The sequence below is a fragment of the Marmota flaviventris genome, chromosome 16 (assembly GCF_047511675.1).
Source record: "Marmota flaviventris isolate mMarFla1 chromosome 16, mMarFla1.hap1, whole genome shotgun sequence".
Classification (NCBI taxonomy): Eukaryota; Metazoa; Chordata; class Mammalia; order Rodentia; family Sciuridae; genus Marmota; species Marmota flaviventris.
The window spans coordinates 70,777,549-70,797,923 of record NC_092513.1 but is presented as its reverse complement, the minus strand read 5'-3'; the positions used below and the strand labels follow the sequence as shown (position 1 = coordinate 70,797,923).

Sequence of the window (20,375 nt, the reverse complement as noted above, 5' to 3'; positions counted from 1 at the left end):
TCATTTTCCCTCACTTGAATTATTGCCTCTAAGTAGCCAGTACCGCTAATAAGAATTTAGTTCTCTATTTAATTCTAGTGTTTATAATACTAGAATTAAATAGAGAACTAATGATTTTTTTTTCCTCCATATAAGTTTGCCTCTGGAAATTTTAAGAATTTTTCAATTTCTCTTTGAGTGTTTCATGCTTACAGAGAGACGGTGTAAATGCAAATCCATGTCCATTCATTCTATTTCTGGGCCCACAGAATCCAGATTCTCGTTTTCCACTTTTTCATGTTTCTTACCTTTTTTAAAAATTATATTTTTAGATATAGGTAGACAAACACAATATCTTTATTTTTATGTGGTGCTGAGGACGGAACCCAGTGCCTCAGTCATGCAAGGCAAGAGCTCTACCACGGAGTCCCAGCCCTAGTCCCAGTCCTAGCCCCAGTCCCTTTTTAGGGTTTCCTGTCTTTCCCTCTCTTCTCCTCTTAACTCTAAGACTGATGTTCAACTTCTGGATCTAGTCGTTGCGTCTCCTCACTTTTGTTACCTATGCTCTATCTTTGTCTCTTTGCTGTATAGTCTAGAAGTACTATTTAGCTTTTAGTTTTAGATGGACAATCTGCCTGCTGCTCTGCGTTATAGGTCTGGAGTTTTTCATTTTCTGAATCTCTCTAGTGGATTCTTTTTCTGGTATCCTATTCTTGTTTCTGGGACCCTATAACCTCACTTACCCTTTGGAGATATTATTTATATTTCTCTCAAAGTCTCTTCTTCTATTAATTCTGTTTTCTCTGTTTATTTCCCCTCCCTTCCCCCTCCCCTCTTCTTTTTCTTCTTCCTACCTGTATTAGTTTCTTATGGCTCCTGCTACAAATGATCATAAACTCAATGCCCTTAAACAATAGAAACTTATTCTTTCACGATTCTGAGGCCAGAGGTCTGAAGTCAAGACCCCTGAGCAGAAGCGAGAGTGCTGACAGAGCTGTGCTCCAGCGGGGCTCCAGGTACATATCGTGCCTCTTCCAGCCTCTGCAGGCTGCCACATTCCTCAGGTGGAGGCTGCATCTCTCTAGTGCCTGCCTCTGGTTACACTGCCTTCTCCCTCCTGCCTGTGTTCCGTTTTACTCTTCTTTCTTATAAGGACAGTTTTGCATAATCCAGGATAATCTCCCCATCTCAAAATCCTTAAATTGATCACTTATGCAAAGATCCTTTTCTTCCGATAAAGGGCCCAGGATCAGGACTTGTGCGCGTGTCTGTGCACGCGCACTTTCGTTCCTGCATGCGTGCATGCATGTATGCATGCCAGGAATTGAACTGAAGAGGTGCTTAACCACTGAACCATATCCCTAAGCCTTTTAATGTTTTTTTGTTTGGTTGGTTGGTTGTTTGTTTTAAATTTTGAGACAGGTTCTTGCTAAGTTGCTTAGGGCCTCAATAAATTGCTGAAGCTGGCTTTGAACTTGTGATCCTCCTATCTCAGTCTCCAGCCTCCTAAACTGCTGGGATTATAGGTGTGCGCCACCATACCTACCTAGGACCTGGTATTTTTGAGGGCTATTATTCAGTTCACTACAGTGCCTTTCTCATGGTGCTTATTTTCCTAAATTGTTCAGTAATTATGTTTGGCTGGCTGCTCATCTGCCTTTAATACCTTACTGCTTATCTCAGCCCCCTGCCATAGTTACTTGAGCAGGGCAGGACAGCGCATGTTTGCTTCTTCTTTCAGCCTGCTCTCTACTGCCTTCTGTCTTTAAGCATTCCTTACAATTTATGGGCCCCTGGGAAAACTCTTTTTGCTTTCCGACATACTTATATTCATTTACTTATTTCGGGATTTTTTTCCCTAAAAGATTTGAAGAACATTTGAGAGGCTACAGTGTGCTCCGTATATACCCTTCCTTCAAACTCCAAACCACCTTTAAAACCTATTTACATTTACGAGATAGTCATCTTTGTATCATACAAGTTCTGAAAAATTACCTTGTCTCTTGAAAACTTTTTATTATATATCATTACATGGCATATATTATGTAATAGGCCATTAAATGAGTCCAGATGAATAAGTAAAAAGGAAATATATAAAATAATGGGTTGAGAAAGATTACCAGATTGACAAGACACTCTCACTGTGACAATATTCTACAGAATAGCTCCTAATTTGAAAAATACCTTACTTTTTCATAATTGTTTAGAAAAAAATAATTTTCAGTAGTTGTGTTATACTGAAGAACAAAAAGATAAACTACTTACAGAGCTAAATGGCTTAAGAAAAAACAAAAACTGCTGTGTACAATTCCATTTATAGAATGAAGAAAACAGCATAAATATAAGATTGGATCATTTTTAGGCTAACTACCACCACATGTGGCAGATGTTTGCTCTTAAATAGATGCCAACTGAACATATAGGGAGCAATTCAAGTTTAATATTTACAATTAAACTTGAACCTCATTCCGGATCTTCTCAAGTGAACAGTTATAAATGAAATAAATATTGTTTAGTTAGAGGTAGAAATGAAGCAGTAAGTGATATCCTGAGCACAATGAAGAGTTAATGCAATTTTAGATAAACACTAAAAGCAATATAGTACAGTAGCTAGTGTGCTTGAGTTCTAGTACTATAATTTCAGTTTCATTCACTATGGTGTGTCTAAAGCAGTGCTCCCCAATCTTCAAGTCACGGCACATACAGAAAAGGGCAACGTGAGCACCTACCTGGCACACACAGAGGAGGTTACTCGAGGCTAGAAGCTTACTTAGGTGCCCTTGCTACCCAGACAATGATGGAATCAACATCTCAGTGTGCTTGTGATCCATCTGTGGTATGCTCTACGTCTTGGCCCAGTTTGGGGAGCTGTGACCTCGATAATCAAATTGTGCTCTGGGGACTAGTAGTATGGGCACTCCTGGGAACTAGTTAAAAATGCATAATCTTGAGCTCTACCCCAGACTTACTAAATCAGAATTTGTATTTTAACAAGATCCCTAGCTGATTCATAAGGACATTAAAGTTTAAGAAGTACTGCTCTAAGAAACTTTCAGTACTAAAATTTAATGAACCCAAGAATGATTCTGTTTCACAGAAGTGTAACCAAGAGCATATTTCATAATCTTATTAAATTCTATATTTTAGAGTAAAATTTAAGGTTATTATAGTAATTTGCTCATAATTTTTGAAAACAGAAAAATGTTTGCTTCTTAATTAGAAGCGGGGAAATATATTTACCTGTTTGTATACCTGTCGTAGATACATGATCTCTTCCACAGTTCCCAAGGATATCAGCCTAAGCACTTTAACATCTCTGCACTGTCCAATCCTGTATGCTCTGTAAGATTAAAAACAAAACCAAAAAAATCACATGAAGCAACTTTGGATTCAAGAGATTGTTTTGGATATAAAAATGGAGCTTTATTAAAATTTTAATTAATTAAAATAAATATTTTTGTTTAGGTATGTTATATTATTCAGTAATAATGCAAAAACATAAATTCATACAAAAGTCTTACTATTAAGGAGAAAGTATGGTAGGAAAATATACATATCAACTTCATTTTTGTTATATATACCACTGTCTAGTGTCTAAGAACTTCACAAATTCAATATTTTCTTTTATGGCAATTTTTATGAATGGATTGTTCTCAAATAATTTCATTTCTATAAAACTCCTCAAAATGTAAACTAATCCAGAGTGATAGAAAGCTAATTACTGGTTACCTGGGGACAAGGGGATAGGGAGGGACAGAAGGGATTAATTCCAAAAGGATACAAGGGAAATTCTGAGTGTGATGGATGTGTTTATTATCTTGATTGTGGTCGTGGTTCATAGGTGCAGATGCATCAAAACTTACCAATTATATATGTTCAATAAGTCCAGTTTATTGTATGTCAAGTATGCCTTAGTAAAACTATTTAAAAGCAAAAAACATACAAAATAAAATATACCTTGGGGAAAAGCAGTGAAGGAGCTAAAAAGTAGGCAAGTGGAGATCTGGAGACCACATCCACAGAGGTATCGGTTCAGAGAAGATTCAGCCCTCTGTTGACTGGTACCCCAGGTATTCAGATATGGACCACAGTACACTAATTCAGCTCTAACCTGGCTGACCATGGTGGTTAAAACTGTGGTCTGTTCCCTGAAGTGCTTCATAGCAGGCTTTTTCAAATGTTCTGAATGAAGTCACCTGTTCCCAAATCCCTTTTATAATTGCTGAGGGAAACAGGAGCAAGTCCCTACTGCCTATGTGCTTGAAAATGTTACTTTTGGGGGGAAACTAATTTTTCAACTTGTAAGGTCACTGTATCTATTGTTATATTTGATGTTCCCTCTGTCTCCTTCACACAGGGAGAAGATATGAGAAGATACTAGACAGTATCTTGGGTCCTGCAAATCTCATGTCCCCAGAAGGGAACGAAGGTTCTTGCCTACTCACAGCTGGGGGAAGCTGCCTCAACATGCACAACTATTAATTCCGGTAACCGGACCAGTCAGTGAGGGGATGAGGAAAAGACAGTCACACAAATTGAGATGAAGCTGAGTCTTAGTGATTCACTAAACCTTGATAGGGAAATAGTGACCATGAACCAGCTCAGCATGTTGATCCTATAGGTTTTATCATTAAAAGGGTTGTTGTGAGGTAATTTCTTCAAAGCAAGCCAAACCAATGTCATAAGTATGAACACCTCGATTATGATTACCAGCTTGTGCCCATAACTTTGTACCCCTAAGCAGGTGTCTGAACCTCAAGGTAAAGAACTTATAAGCTCATTAAGAACAGAGCTTCATCACAGCACTGAGCGGTCGCCATGGGTGCCTTGGAGCCGAGAGTTTCCAGGAGAGGCATGGCCTCTGTCACGGGAAAGCTCAAGACCCTGATTCAGTCATTGCTCCTGCTGCTGGGGACAAGGTCTCTCCCATCCTGCAGCCTGGAGAAGAGAAGAGGCTCATAATCCTTCCCACCCTCCCCACAATGTATGTGAGCTCCAAAGAAATCAGAAGGGGATCTAAGATGTCTCTTGGATATGTGCTTAGCCAGCTGTTGCTTAATGAGACAGATTCTCTTGGAATGCATGTCCTTTGATCTTTTGTACAGACAAAACTTTTATGCCTGTTACTTTGTACCTATGCTTCATCAATTTCTTGGCCCACAAAACAAGAATTTGTAAGTGATGGGTCTTTTCCATGTAGAAACAAGTATTGAGGAACAATTATACAATATTTAGGTCAACATCTTCATTTCTCTTCTTGGTTCTTCCTGCCAGAGAGTCAACAGAAGGAAAGGGAAGGGAAGAGGAATTCACTGTGCTTTGAGGAAATAATGATTTAGATAAGATAATAATCTTAATGATCTAGATGAAAAAGTACAAAAATACAATAAATGTCCTAAGAACAAAAGAACAAAGGAGATTTCTCTGTGGTTTTCACATGACCATTTCCTTGACAGATGTCAGTGGAGAGAGAATGATTCACAGCGTCAGCTCTCTGGCCAAGCTGCATGGATTCCGATCCTGACCCTAACACTTATTGAAAAATGCTTTTGTCTTGCATTGTATTAACATTTTGTTTGAGAGTAATATTGAATTTCCTATCATATGTTGAAGTAGTTACTATTTGGAAGTCTGACACCTAATTCTCAGTGTTTCTCAAAGTAGAGCTGAAGACCAATTGTATCATAACTACCTTAAGTATTCTTTTTTAAAATAATGGTAAAGGACACATAAGATTTACCATTTTAACTATTTTTTTAGCATACAGTCCAGTAGTATTACATAAATTCACACTGTTTTATGACCACCATTATCCATCTCTACAAGTTTTCTGTCCTCCCAAACTAAAACTCTATACTTATTATACAGTAACTCTCCATTCATCCCTTCGTAAATTTTAATTTCCATCACTATGAATCTGACCACTCCAGGACCTTATACAGGTGAAATCAAAAAACACTGGTCCTTATTTGTTTGGCTTTCACTTAGCATAATGTTTTCAAGGTTTGTTCATGTTCTAGAATGTATCAGAATTTCATTCCTTTACAAAGCTAATAATATTCCATGATATATACACACCACACTTTGTTTATCTATTCAAAGTGGATTTTGTTTATCCATTCATTTGGGTTGCCTCCATGTTTTAGTTACTATAAACACAGGTGCTATACAAATATCTGTCCAACTCTCTCATTTCAATTCTTTTGGATATGTATCCAGAAAAGAGGTAGTAATGCTAGAGCAGATGGTGACATGTGATTAGTATTTAGGAACCACCACCATACTATTTCCCACAGTGGCTGCCAACACTTTGCATTTCCACCAGTTGCACAAGGGTTCTGACTTCTCCACATTCCCACCAAGACTTGTTGTTACTGTTATTTTTATGAATCTTTTTCAGAGAAATGTCCCTTCAAGTCCTTCACCCATTTTTTATTTGGTTGTTTTATTGTTCTTGTTTAAGACCTGCTTACATATTCTAAATATTAATATTTATCAGATATGCAGTTTTTCCCCATTCTCTGGTTATCTTTTCACTCTGCTGATAATGTCCTTTGATCTATAACCCTGAGTGATTTTTAAAATGTAAACTTGTAGAGTCTTCTTCTAAACCTACAGAATCAGAATACCTAGAGGATGGGGACTAGTCATCTATTTTAGAAAATGTACCAGGTGCCTACTATGACTCATAGTTTTAGTTGTTGCCCCTAAAAAATTTTTTTTGAAATATTTTTTGGCATATATTTTGAGAATTGATTAGGATACTCTGATCTTTCCCCAAGAGGGTAAAAAATTGAACACAATTTTACTCCTTCCCACCACAATCCTCATGTTTTATTGAAATTACATGGAGTTTTAGTTCTAAGTTGTTACTAATATATTTTTGTTTTTTATACCATCCTTTTATGTTCTGGGGAATTCCTTTTTATAATGGTACTAAGCCTCTCAGCCATGCTATCAATAATTTTAGACTTAACCATAATTATCAGAACTTTCTTTGACTATCATATTTTTATATATTTTGGGTTCTCTGTATATAAGTTCATATTTCATTGGCTGCATTAAGCAACATTTTTGGACCATGAGCAATAAATTTTCTGAGTTCCTTGATGTCCAAAGTTGGTTTTTATTTTGTCCTTACATATTGATATGTTGGCCACTGATTGTAACTAAGAGTCAAAATGATTTTCTTTTGAGAGCAAGTCTAGTCAAAAAATAAGGATTTTTTCTTTCACATATAGTAAATTTAAATTCATCACTTTTACAACTCTATTTTCATCTAGGATCCTATAATGCAGAGGAAAAGTCTGTTCTTCAAAGCCTGATCTGCAGAAATGAGATTGATTATCATTTATTTGTTAAACTGATTTTTTTTCTTTTTTCTTTGATTTTTATAATTCAGTCTCTCCACCCCCTTACACACACACACATACACACACAAACACACACATATACACACACCACACATACACACATACACACTGGAATATTTTAATCCTTCTCTTTACCCCTGGGACCTAGACATATGCCCAAGATACATATTCTCTCTCTCTTAGATATTATCCCTTTTAGTGTGCTGTGGCCCTTCAAAATCAACAAACTTATTCATTATGTTGTCAGTTATCTCTTCTGACCTCCAGTCTCTTTGTTCTTTATTTCTGATACAGGCAGATGATGGTTTCTGGAATTTTCCCTCAACTTCTGTTTACTCATATTTTATATCTATTTGTTTCTTGACTTTATGTCTTAAAATATCCATTCCTTTTATATTCCAATATTAATTTCCACCATTAGCCCTCTTTATTTCTGAGTCTTTTCATTTTGGCAATAATTTTATTTTCTAAGAACATTTTTTTCCTATATGCTTCCCCCCACCCCAGTGTTCTATTCTTATTTTAGTCCCTTTGTGTCTGTTTTTTCCATTGGCTCTTTTCTTTGATGAAGCTAGTTTTATGAAGATGCCTCATAATTCCTAATTTCCTACTCATAATTAAAATGAGAAACTAGGGATTGTATTAGGAAGGTGGTCTACCCTGCATAAAACTCAACTCAAAGTGGATCAAGGACCTAGGCTTTAGATCAGAGACCCTGGGCCTATGAGAAGAAAATGCAGGCTCACCTCTCCATCATGTCAGCTTAGGAACCAACTTCCTCAACAAGACTTTGAATGCACAAGTAGTAAAGACAAGAATCAATCAATGGGATGGTATCAAACTAAAAAGCTTCTTCACAGCAAAGAAAAGAGTCAAAAACATGAAGAGACCACCCTACAGAATGGGAAAGAATTTTGCCATTTGCACCTCAGATAGAGCATTAATCTCCAGGATATATAAAGAACTCAAAAGACTTAACACCAAAAAAACCAAATAGACAACCCAATCAATAAATTGGCAAATGAAGTGAACATGCACTTAACAGAAGAAAAAAAATGTTCAACATCTGCAATTAGAAAAAGCAAATTAAAACTACACTGAGATTCTATCTCACTCCAGTCAGAATGGCAATTATCAAAAATAGAAGCAACAATAAATGTTGGCGAGGATGTGGGTGAAAGGGTTCACTCATACATCGCTGGTGGGACTACAAATTGATGCAACCACTCTGGAAAGTAGTATGGAAATTTCTCAAAAAACTTGGAATGGAACCACCACTTAACCCAGTTATCCCACTCCCTGGTATATAGCCAAAAAACCTTAAAATCAGCACACTACAGTGATACAGCCACATCAGTGTTTATAGCAGTTCAATTCACAATAGCTAAGCTATGGAACCAACCTAGGTGCCCTTCAGCAAATAAATGGATAAAGAAAATGTGATATATATATATATATATATTTACACACACACACACACACACACACAATGTAGTATTATTCATCTACAATGAAGAAGAAATTATGGCATTTGCTAGTAAATGGATGAAACTGGAGATCATTATGCCAAGTGAAATAAACCGGTCCATAAAACCAAAGGCCAAATGTTCTCTCTGCTATGTGGATACTGACAAACAATAATGGGGTGGGGTGGGGGTGCAGGATAGGAGTTTATTGGATTAGACAAAGGGGAATAAGGGAAGGTGGGGGATGGGAATAGGAAAGACAGTAGAATGAATCAGAGAGAACTTTCCTATGTTCATATATGAATACACAACCAGTGAAAATCCACATCACGTACAACCGTAAGAACTGGATCATAATTAGAATTAGCTATATTTTATATATATATATATATATATATATATATATATATATATATATATATATATATATATATAAATACTCTACTGTCATGTATATCTTAAAAAAACAAATTGAAAAACAAGAGAAATGTGATGGAGATTTCCATGCAGGTAACTGCTTTATTGAACTACTTCCCCTTTTAGTGTACTTTGGAGAGACCTGGGATCACTTCAGGCTTGGCTCTACTTCATGATCTGGCTCATTCTAGGAACCTTTCTACAATCAGATCCTCTGCTTATTTATGAGATTATTCTTTCAGAAATAATGAAGGAGGACTTGCTATAGACAACCCTTCTGTAAATATGAAAGGACAATTTGTTTCAGATTCAGCATATTCATTAGTTAACTCCCCAGAAGGACAGACTGTGGTCTACTCCCACATCCTCCAGGTACCAATCCCAGCTTGAGACTTCAAGGTCTTTCCTGCAGACTCTGGACTGGTTTTTCTCTCTTCATTATTTTTGGGGGGCAGTGTGTGTGGTGGGGGCATGTACCTAGGATTAAACTCAGGGGCACTCAACCACTGAGCTGCATCCCTAGCCCTATTTTGTATTTTATTTAGAGACAGGGTCTCACTGAGTTGCTTAGTGCCTCACTAAGTTGCTGAGGCTGGCTTTGAACTCGGGATCCTCCTGCCTCAGTCTCCTGAGCCGCTGGGATTACAGGCATGCAACACCGCACCTGGCTTCTCTTTATTTCTTGATTACGCAGATTCTATTTGCTTTCTATCTTCCAGGAGTTTCTCAAAATTTCTACAAGTAGTGAAATGTCTTATTTTCCTTTAGTTTAACAGGTTTATTCTTTCTTCTTAAGTCATTTCTGTCATATTAGTAGGATTTTGTGATGGATGGCAAATAAATGGCTATTTATTTGAAATTATTTCAATTAAATAATTCAGGGTTACTTTAAACAGAAGTTCTTACAAAATTCCCTCTCTCTTCTAATCAGTCCTTTCATAAGAAATCTTAAAAGTTTAGGAGTATTTTTAAATTAAAGGAATCTGCAAGTCATTTCAATTTTGCCATTATTATACCTGTCAATAGCTTGAAGATCATTGGCTGGATTCCAAGTTGGATCAAATAATATAACAACATTGGCACCAACAAAATTGAGGCCGAGTCCACCAGCCCTGGAAGAAACAGAGTAGAAAGCATTAAAACAACACAAACTAATTGTTGTGCTGTAACTCAATTTTGTCAAGTCTCTACAGCCAAAACATTACAAGATTACATTAACATCATAAAAGGAGAGTGATTAAAACACAAATATCCTACAAAGAAAATATCTCTGGCAAATTCTTTTTCTGCCACTTCAAAAAATCTCTGTAAGAATTTATAATTCAAGCCATATAAATACATTGTGCTAGTTATTACAATTTTTGGATACTTGAATATTATTTCTGTAAGATTTTCCTAGCATAATTTTTTTAAAAAAATGGTTAGCATATTTTAACTAAATAAAATAATATATATATTTTAAAATTTAATCCAGGAATAGATGTAAATCTTTTTATTCCTTCCACTAAGCTCAGTTTAAGACTCTGGATATTATATGTTAAAAAAACAAACAAACAAACAAAAAACATACACTGAAAGATGGAGAGAAGACAAACAGGCTAGCATCTACAAGATCAAAGAAATGACATAACAGTGAGTTCCTTGGCTTTCTTTTTGCTTAAGATAACCAAAGACAGATTCTGGAGAAGCTAGTGAACTAGAAATGACAACAGTTATAGAAAGAATGCTAGACAATAACCACCCAGCTCTGGCTAAACACAAAGGAACCATCTGTGGTTCATCCCCCTTTAGTGAGCAAAGGCTATGTGAAGGTGCTATAATCTACCCTTGCCTGGCTATGATGGGGTGAGATGGTAGGGTGGTGTCAGAGAAGAAAGAGTGATGCTGTGATTTTTCCATTTTTCTACCCAGTGTTAACAGGTTTGCCCTCCAAGGTGTAAGGGAAGGCCATGTGGGAACAGTAATGAACTGTGGGAACAGTTTCTTCAGTAATGAAGAAACCACCTTCGGGTGTCAGCAGAGGCCACATGGAAACCTGAATTTCCAGCCCTACTTGGCTGGCACAATGTCAGAGGAGGTGTATTAATATAGGAAATTTAAATATGATATGAAGTCTCATAATATTCAAAGTGTCCAGCCTATAATAAAAAATTCAGTCACTATACCAACAACCAGGAAAACCTCAGCTTGAATGAAAAAAAGAAATCAACACATGAATCGGATGTTGGAATTATCTGACAAGAGTTTTAATGTAGTCATCATAAGAATGTTTCAATAAGCAATTACAAATATGCTTGAAAAATTTTTTTAAAATAAAGTCCCAGCAACAAGAAAGAGGACATAAAGAAGAACCAAATAGAAATTTTAGAACTGAAATATAAAACTTGCAGGATGGGCTCAATAGTACAATGGAGATGACAAAGAATAGAATCAGTAAAGGTAATGACAATGTCATTTCCCAATAACGGAGAGAAAACAGATGGAAAAGTTAACAAAGCCTTAGAGACCTGAGGGAAAAAGAGCTAACACTCATGTCATGGGAGTATCAGGAAGGGAAGAGAATGAGAATGAAAATACTCAAAGAAATATGGCTGAAAACTTCCTACGTCTGGCAAAAGATACAAACCCATAGATTCGAAAAGCTGAGTGAATCCAAACAGAATAGGCAAAACAATGACCAGAGAAGAAGAACGCATTGCTTTCAGGGGATACCAATGCAATTTACTGGGCATTTCATCAGCAAGGAAGGAGCCAGAGGAAGTGGCAACATTTTGAAACAGCTGAAAGAGAAGAACTTCAACAGCAAATTCTATATCCAGTGAAAATACCCCCAGAAAGGAAAGAGGAATCATGACATTCTCAGATTAAGGAAACCTACAAAAATTTGCCACCAGACTTAACCTAAAGGAATGGCTAAAGGAAATTCTTTAAAAAGAAAGAAAAGAAAACGGAGGGCAGCTTGGAACTTTAGAAAAAGGAATATCAAAATTGGTAAAAAATGGGTGGATATAAAAAACACCCTATTTCTCATGAGTTTCATAAATCACATTTCATGGTTAAAGCGAAATCACAATGCCACCCGATATGCTACTATATGTGATAAAAATAACTATGACAACTATATTTTAAAAGTAGAGTAGCAAAGGTACTTAAATATAAGTAAGGTTTCTACTCTTCAAACTAGTAAACCTTTATACCAGTAGACTATGAGAAGTTATTATGTGTATTGTAAAAGCTATAGCAACTACTAGGAAAAATGTAGAAAGAAATATACTAAGAAGTCTAAATAAATAATCATTTTAAAAGGTTCAAACAAGAGAAACAATAGAACCAGAAATGGGAAATAGTAAAAATTAAAAATACAATATATTAATAATTACCTAAACTACCATGGCCTAAATGTACCATTTCAAAATCCGAGATTAGCCGGGCATAGTGGTGCATGCCTATAATCCCAGCAGCTCAGTAGGCTGAGGCAAGAGGATCACAAGTTCAAAGCCAGCCTCAGCAACTTAGCAAGGTCCTAAGCAACTGAGACCCTATCTCAAAATAAAAAGTAAAAAGAAATGTGGTTCAGTGGTTAAGCACCCTTGAGCTCAATCTCTGGTACCAACAAATTAAAATTAAAAAAAAAATAAAAATCAGAGGTTAGCATAGTAGGAGGAAAAAAAAACAAAACAAAAAATCCACCCATGATCCAACAATATGCTGTCTACAATAAATAAATTAAATAAAATTTAAAAATACTAAATGCTTTAAATGCACTGATACAGATTGGCTGAAAGTAAAAACAGGACAAAAGATATACCATGTAAACATTAAGGAACAAAGCAGAAGTCTCAACAAGTTTAAAAGAAAATTTAAAACACAATGAATCATAAATAATAAAGATGGTTCAATAAAAATGAAAATATGGGCCGGGGTTGTGGCTCAGAGGTAGAGCGCTTGCCTAGCATGCGTGAGGCACATGGTTTGATACTCAGCACCACATAAAGTAAAATAAAGATATTGTGTCCACCTATAACTAAAACATTTAATTTAAAAAAATGAAAATACAATATATCTGGAATACAGCTAAAGTAGTTTTTATACCACTACTAGTGAATACCACTAAATAATTACATTAGAAAAGAAATAAAGTCATCAAGTCAATAATCTGAAGGAGCAAAAACACAAAGCTGAAGGAAATAATAACATAAGAGCAGAAATGAATATATCGGAATGTAGGAAAACATTAGAGAAAAAAAATCAATGAAACAAAAAGCTGATTCTTTGTTACACTTCTAGCATGCATGACAAAAGAATACACAAATTACCAATATTAAGCATAAAACAAGAGATACCACTACAGATCCTAAAAGTATAAGTGAGTGCTATGAATAATTTCATGATTATAAATTCTACAACTTAAATGTGGACAGTTTTCTCAAAACCCACAAACTATTAAACACAACTAAATGAAACAAACAACTTGAATGTTGCTATAACAATTTTAAATAGTAAATAAGTATTTATTTTTTTTTAAGTTTTTAAATATCCTCTTTATTCAACTTTTTATTCTAATTTGTTATGTATGATAGCAGAATGCATTACAATTCATATTACACATATAGAGCACAATTTTTCATATCTCTGTACACAAAGTAGAGTCACACTATTTGTGTGTATGTAGGGTAATGACGTTTATCTCATTCCACAGTCTTTCCTACCCCCTTGCCACCTCTCTTCCCCTCCCTCCTTTTTGCTCTATCTAGAGTTCATCTAATCCACCCATGCTCCCCCAGCCCCCGCCAACCCCATTATGAATCAGCATCCTTATAGCAGAGAAAACATTCTGCATTTCATATTTTGGGATTGGCTCTCTTCACTTAGCATTTCATTCTCCAACTCCATCTGTTTACCTGCAAATTCCATGATTTCATTCTCTGATTGCTGAGTAATATTCCATTGTGTATACATACCACATTTTGTAATCCATTCACCAACTGAAGGACATCTAGGTTGATTCCACAGTTTAGCTAAGTAAATAAGTATTTAAAAAGCTCTTACAAAATAAAACTCCAGGCTCAGATGATTCTGCTGGATAAGTGTACCATTTATAGAAGAATTAATACCTGTTTTATACAATATACTCTATAAAATAGAAGAGGAAAGAGCACCTCTCAACTCAATGAATAAGGCTAGTATTATCTAACACCAAAACCATACAAAGTCAGTGCAAGGAAAATAAAAAACACAAATGAACAAAAAAATGGTATACTAATCTCTCTCCTGAACTTAGATGCAAAAATCCTCAACAAAATATTTATAAATAAAATCCAGCAAAATACTAAAATAATTATAACATTGCCTATTGGGATCTATTGTAAGGATGCAAAGCAGACTCAACATTTGAAATCAGTCAATGTAATCTAATACATTAACAGGCTAAAGAAGAAAAATTGTATGATAATATCAATGGATATAGAAAAATTATTTGGTAAAATCCAACAACCATTCTTAATAAAAATTCTCAGAAAATTAAAAATCAAGGAAAAATTCCTCGACAAGGGAAAATAAGATACACAGATTGGGAAAAAATAAAACTGACAGAATTTGCAGATGACATAATTGTCTATGCAGAAAATCTCAAGGAATCTAGGGAAAAAATCTGCTAGAACCAATAAATAACTTCAATGTTTCAGGGTATAAGATTAATATTTTAAAGATATATTTCTATATATAGGCTAAAGGTTACTCATCTGAAATGCCTGAGACCAGATGTATTTGAGATTTAGAATTTTTCCAGATTTTGGAATATTTGCATAGAAGTTATCTTGAGGATGAGACCCAACTCTAAAACAAATTCATTTATGTTCATATATACCTCATACAAATAGCCTGAAGGTAATTTTATATATTTTTAATAATTTCATGCATGAAAAAAGTTTGTGTATCATAGCCAAAGGGGCTAGAGAATCTTTTTTCCTATGAGGATGCTGAGTTAACTGTGTCTTACGCACTTGTGTTTTGACTGTGATAAAGTCAGGTGTAGAATTTTCCATTTGTGAGTTCATACTGGTTCCAAAAAAGTTTTTTGGAGCATTTTGGATTTCAGATTTTTGGTTTAGGGATGCTCAATCCATACAAACAATGAATTCGTGAAATCCAAAATTTAAAAACATAATACAGGGCTGGGGCCATAGTTCAGTTGGTAGAGTACTTGCCTTGCATGCACAAGGCCCTGGGTTCAATCCTCAGCATCAAAAAAACAACATAATACAATTTATAATCATTACCAAAAAATAAAATAAAATGCTTAAATATTAAATATACAAAACATGTCTAGAATTTGTATGCTGAAAATTACAAATCTGATGAAAGACACTGATAAAGATCTGAATAGAGAGATCTACCATGTTCATGGATTGGAGAATTCAACATAAAGATGTCAATTATCCCCAAATTGAGCTATGGTGCAATTCCTATGAAAAGCGCAGCAAGGTTTTTTCATAGACATATATAAGCTTATTTTTATAGTGAAAAGTATAAGTCATGGAATAGTTAATACAATCTTGAGGGTATAAGACAATAACGTAGAGGAATCACTATAACTATTGAAAAAAAGATGTCACAAGTTCTCTGTCTATTAAGAAGAGAACAAGTCAGGTGCAGTGGCACATGCTTGTAATTCCAACGGCTTGGGAGGCTGAGGCAGGAGCATCTCAAGTTCAAAGCCAGCCTCAGCAACTTAGCAAGACCCCAATCAACTCAGCAAGACCCTATCTCAAAATTATATATACATATATGTATATACATACATACATATATATAATATGGAGGGCTAAGGATGTGAACCCCTTGGTTCTATCCCTGGTACCAGCAAAAAAAAAAAAAAAAAAAAAAAGAGAGAGAGAGAGAGAGCAAGAACAAGATGAATAATATAAATACTTATTTTATAATGAGCTGCATCTTAAACCATTCTGGACCCAGAGTTCTTTTCTCCATGTATTCCCTCTGTTGGCTGATGACGTCACTCATATGCCCATTCATCAAAGTCAAAAGCCATCCTATGCTTCTTCTCTATCACAGTTCCCCTTCTCATTATAAGCCAATCAGTATACAGTCAGATTTACCTTGAAAATGTTTTTCTGTGAGTCCTTCTCCACTTCTGTTACCACTGCCTAAGCAGGGCATCGTATGTTGCACTGATGTGGATGACTTCATCAGCCTCCTCACTACTCCCTTACCTCAGACCGTAAGTTCACCCTCACATTACATAAAATTATTTAAATATGGAAAACTAAATATGCCACTTCTCTTTTTAAAAACGTTCAGTTCCTATCCATCAGAGGCCAATTCCTCAGGCCTAAATACAGGGCCTATCACCTCTGCAACTGTTATCACACCAGTCATTCCTGATTTTATCCAAGGAATCACCAAAATACTGTAAGTTGTCTTCATACACTGCTTTTACAGAATTTTCTTCTCTCTTACTTGCCTGGCTAACTTCTACTTGTCTTTCAAGTTTCACTAATAAAGCCTGAAGGAAATAGTCCTCTTCTGTGCCTCCTTCTACCCTGCATTTACCATACTTTCACACATCTCTAAACAACTCCTCCATACCCAAAGTTGTTGAATTATAACTTTTAAAAGTGCTGGAGTGTAATCTTGTACATTTTCCCTTCTCCAGGACCTGTCACAGTGGATATTCACTATCACCTTTGTTAAACTAACTAATGACTCTGTCTGTTAGTTGTATACCCAGCTCCTCCCTCAGGTGTCCTAAGCCCTAGCCCATACCCAGCTCCTCTAGTCATTTGCCTACCTATGTTCTTCTCACTGCCTGAAATGCCATTCATCAATTTTTTATTCTAATACTCAGCAAGAAGAATGAAGTTGTAAACAGTTTTTCCTCTTCATTCTAATGAAGCCTTCTCCAGAAAGGGCCAGTTTAAACACTGCCATCCTTTTGTGGACTTCTTTGATCTACCTAATCCTTATATACTCTTGGAACTTCACATATAATTCCTGTAAAGCATTTACTTGCATTATATTGCTTTTCAAAGGCAAAAAAAAAAAAAACCTCTTATTCTTCTTGGTCCAAATTAAGGGTCAATGAAGATAGCTGAACTGAACAAAGAGGTCTGAGACTGAGATAAAATCAAGCAGTAGAGGCAGATTTTAACCATATGATTCCGGTGATCTATTTGAAAAGAGTGGTTTAGAATCTCTTGGGATATCTAACAAAAGAAGCATCCTCATCTTTCTGTGGAATTTAAGATACAGATTTTTGAATAAAGCTAAAAGAAGTAGGAAACAACTTTTCTCCAGAGTCTCTCAAAATTATGATTCATGATGTTGTGTGTTCATGAGTTGCACCTATGACTTTTGGAGCACAGTACCCCTGATCCTTAACTTAATCCTTGTAAGTGAATAATTATGAAAGCATTATGGTTTCTAAGTTTGCTTAGAAAACTGTTTCTAGTCAACCAGTATATGATTCTAATACTCAGCATGAAGAATGAAGTTGAACACTGTATGTGCTACACATAGTCTTTTTGCCACTTATATAAAAGCTAAAAATTTCATTTCACGTGACCCACAGTTAGAGTACATATTGAACAGAAGCCGCTAAAGATGCATTTACTAAAAATACCTATGGTTTTGTTAGATTCACTTTTCTGCCAACCAAATGTATTTGAATATTATTAGCATAATCATCTCTTTTGAAATGAAACTCTTTCTGAAGTAAAGGAATCTTATAGTGAAACTGAATGTACGTAATGTTTGCCTGAGTTTTAGATTCCAGCTTCCTGCACAGCTCATCAGATTTTATCTGATGCAACTGTGATCTTTTCATGTTTTCAATTTTCCCTATATTTAATAGTATGCTAATAATAAAATTTAATATTTTTTAAGAAGAAAAGCAAAACTAAAATCCAAGAACTAAATGATTTCCTTTTTTTCCTCAGCTGTTTGTCTAGTCCTGTCTCTCAAGTCTTTCTCTGAAGATTTATACTAATAGCTTTCCTCTTCGGCTGCATTACTGTATCACAAAATTAACTGTATCACTTAACTGATGCTAAGTTAACACTGAATGATAATCATCTAGAGGGATGGTAATAATTTTCTCTCCTACAATTGTTATCAAAATGGAAAGAAATTAAGATTTACTGAGTACCCACCAGAAACTGTGCAAGATATTTCCTTATTTACTAGATCATATTTACTGGTTACTAGCTAGCTCCATGAGCTAAATATTATCTTCATCCTACAGATAAGGAAACTGAAAATCAGAAAAAATAACTAATTGAAGGTTTCCTAAGTGCTAGATTTCTGCATTCAAATCTAAGCATCTTGACTTATAGTTCAGTGCTTGCAGAAATTGAATATTGTACTTTAGAAAATTACTTATTAAAGGTGATAGTATAAAGATGTCACAGAGACTTAAATTCAAAGGAGGAAGATGGGATAGGGAGAGTTTTGCAAAGCATTTTAAAAAATGGGTAAGTTGGGTAAGTGTGGGTGGAATTTATATACCAAACATGTAGAAGTTAAAGGTTTATCTGTCCAATAAATCTAATCATTTGCTCCAGTTAGCTTCTAGCTGGTAAAGTTGGATGGACATGAATTCTCCAGAAGGTCTCCACTACTGGAGGTAATAATCTTCTAAGAGATTCTGAAATTACAACTGGGACCTGGCTGAATTAAAGTAGAGGAAAAGCTTTTTTTAAAGAAAGAAAAATGTCTCAACTCTAACTCTAGGAATGAGATGATTCTATGATGACAACACAACACAGAAGCTTACTTTCAAATCCATCATTCTGTTGTTATATGGCTAACAGAGATGTGTTATTCTTTACACAGTAAAATAGAATACTGCCCTTTTTGAGCTGAAGACTAATATTTGAGACAGAAACCTAATGAGCAGGCAGGCTGTTCATTCAATGGGTCTTCCACATTCTATTCTTTTACTAAATATCAAAAAGCATACTTTCACCATATCTTACTGTTCCACAAAAACGTCTTTAAGCTTTATTGTTATATATTAAATATTAATAAAGAATCAAATGAAGTATCCATTTAACAATGCTTCCAAGAAAGCTGAAATAATTACAGAGAGACACCATATTAATGGGTAGGAAAGCTTAGTATCATAAGAATGTCAATTTTCCTGAAAGTTATTTGTAAACTCAATGATTACAATAAAAAATACAATCACACATACAAAAAAGTGCTAAATGGCTCTTCAAATAAACTTAATTTAACTATTATGGAAAGCTAAGATTTAAGGTACTGAAAGAATAAAGATAATTTAGAGAACAAGAGTGTAGAAAGCTAGAAATATTTTAGAATAAAAATGTGATTATTTTAAATAAAATAATCAATTATATTGAAAAATGATACTTCTCAGAACAGAAGAGCAAGATGACAACATGTGAAATATGAGAAAAAAGTTCAGAGATTTAAAGAATTAATACAGAAGTTCTAAACTGAAAATTTGGCATGCAAAAAAGAACAAAGAAAATGGAATAAAAAGATGCCATTGTTAAAGAAATAAGAAGACAGAATTTTCAAAACTAAAAAAGAATAAGTCTTCAGATTATGACTAGCACAATGAAGAATCAAAGATCCACAATAAGATTCAAATGTCACTGTGAAATTTCAGAATACCACAGATGAAGACAAACCCTTATGAATTCCCCAAGAGGAATGTGAATCGGATTGGCTTTGGGCATCTATTTAGCAACACTAAATACCAGCAGACTGTGCTGCAATGCCATATGTGTGAGATGACACATCTCCTACAGTCAGGGATGTAGAGAGTTTGCTTTCTATTCATCCTGACTAACAAAGTTACTTGAGGAAATATTTCCAACAAAACAACAGGCAGACAAGAATGGAGACAGCATGAAACCCAGGAAAAAGATCCGGTGCAATAAAGTAGTAAAGGAAAGCTTCCATACAGCAGTACTTCATCAGGCCTAGAAACAATTAGGATAAAAGGCTTCAGGATAAAGACCTTAAGAATACAAATGACTCAACAGAGGACAACATGCTAATAAGAATTAATAATAGAGTGAGATTTATTATAAAGTGCAAAAATCCAAAAGGGAAAAAAGCTAAGAAAGAAAGTCATGACTGAACTGTGAACTGA

At 35.1% G+C, this 20,375-nt stretch overlaps 1 protein-coding gene across 4 annotated transcripts in view; it reads right to left on the bottom strand.

Moving 5' to 3' along the window:
• Window positions 1-20,375, bottom strand: part of Ercc6l2 (ERCC excision repair 6 like 2) — a 117,556-nt gene that overhangs the window by 44,408 nt on the left and 52,773 nt on the right. For all 4 annotated transcript variants that reach the window (XM_071602517.1, XM_027955829.2, XM_071602515.1 and 1 more), the window contains 2 exons: window positions 10,252-10,347; window positions 3,220-3,319 (listed from right to left, as the gene is read on the bottom strand). In XM_071602517.1, coding sequence (XP_071458618.1) covers window positions 3,220-3,319; window positions 10,252-10,347 — 196 coding nt within the window. The remainder of the gene's footprint in view (window positions 1-3,219; window positions 3,320-10,251; window positions 10,348-20,375) is intronic.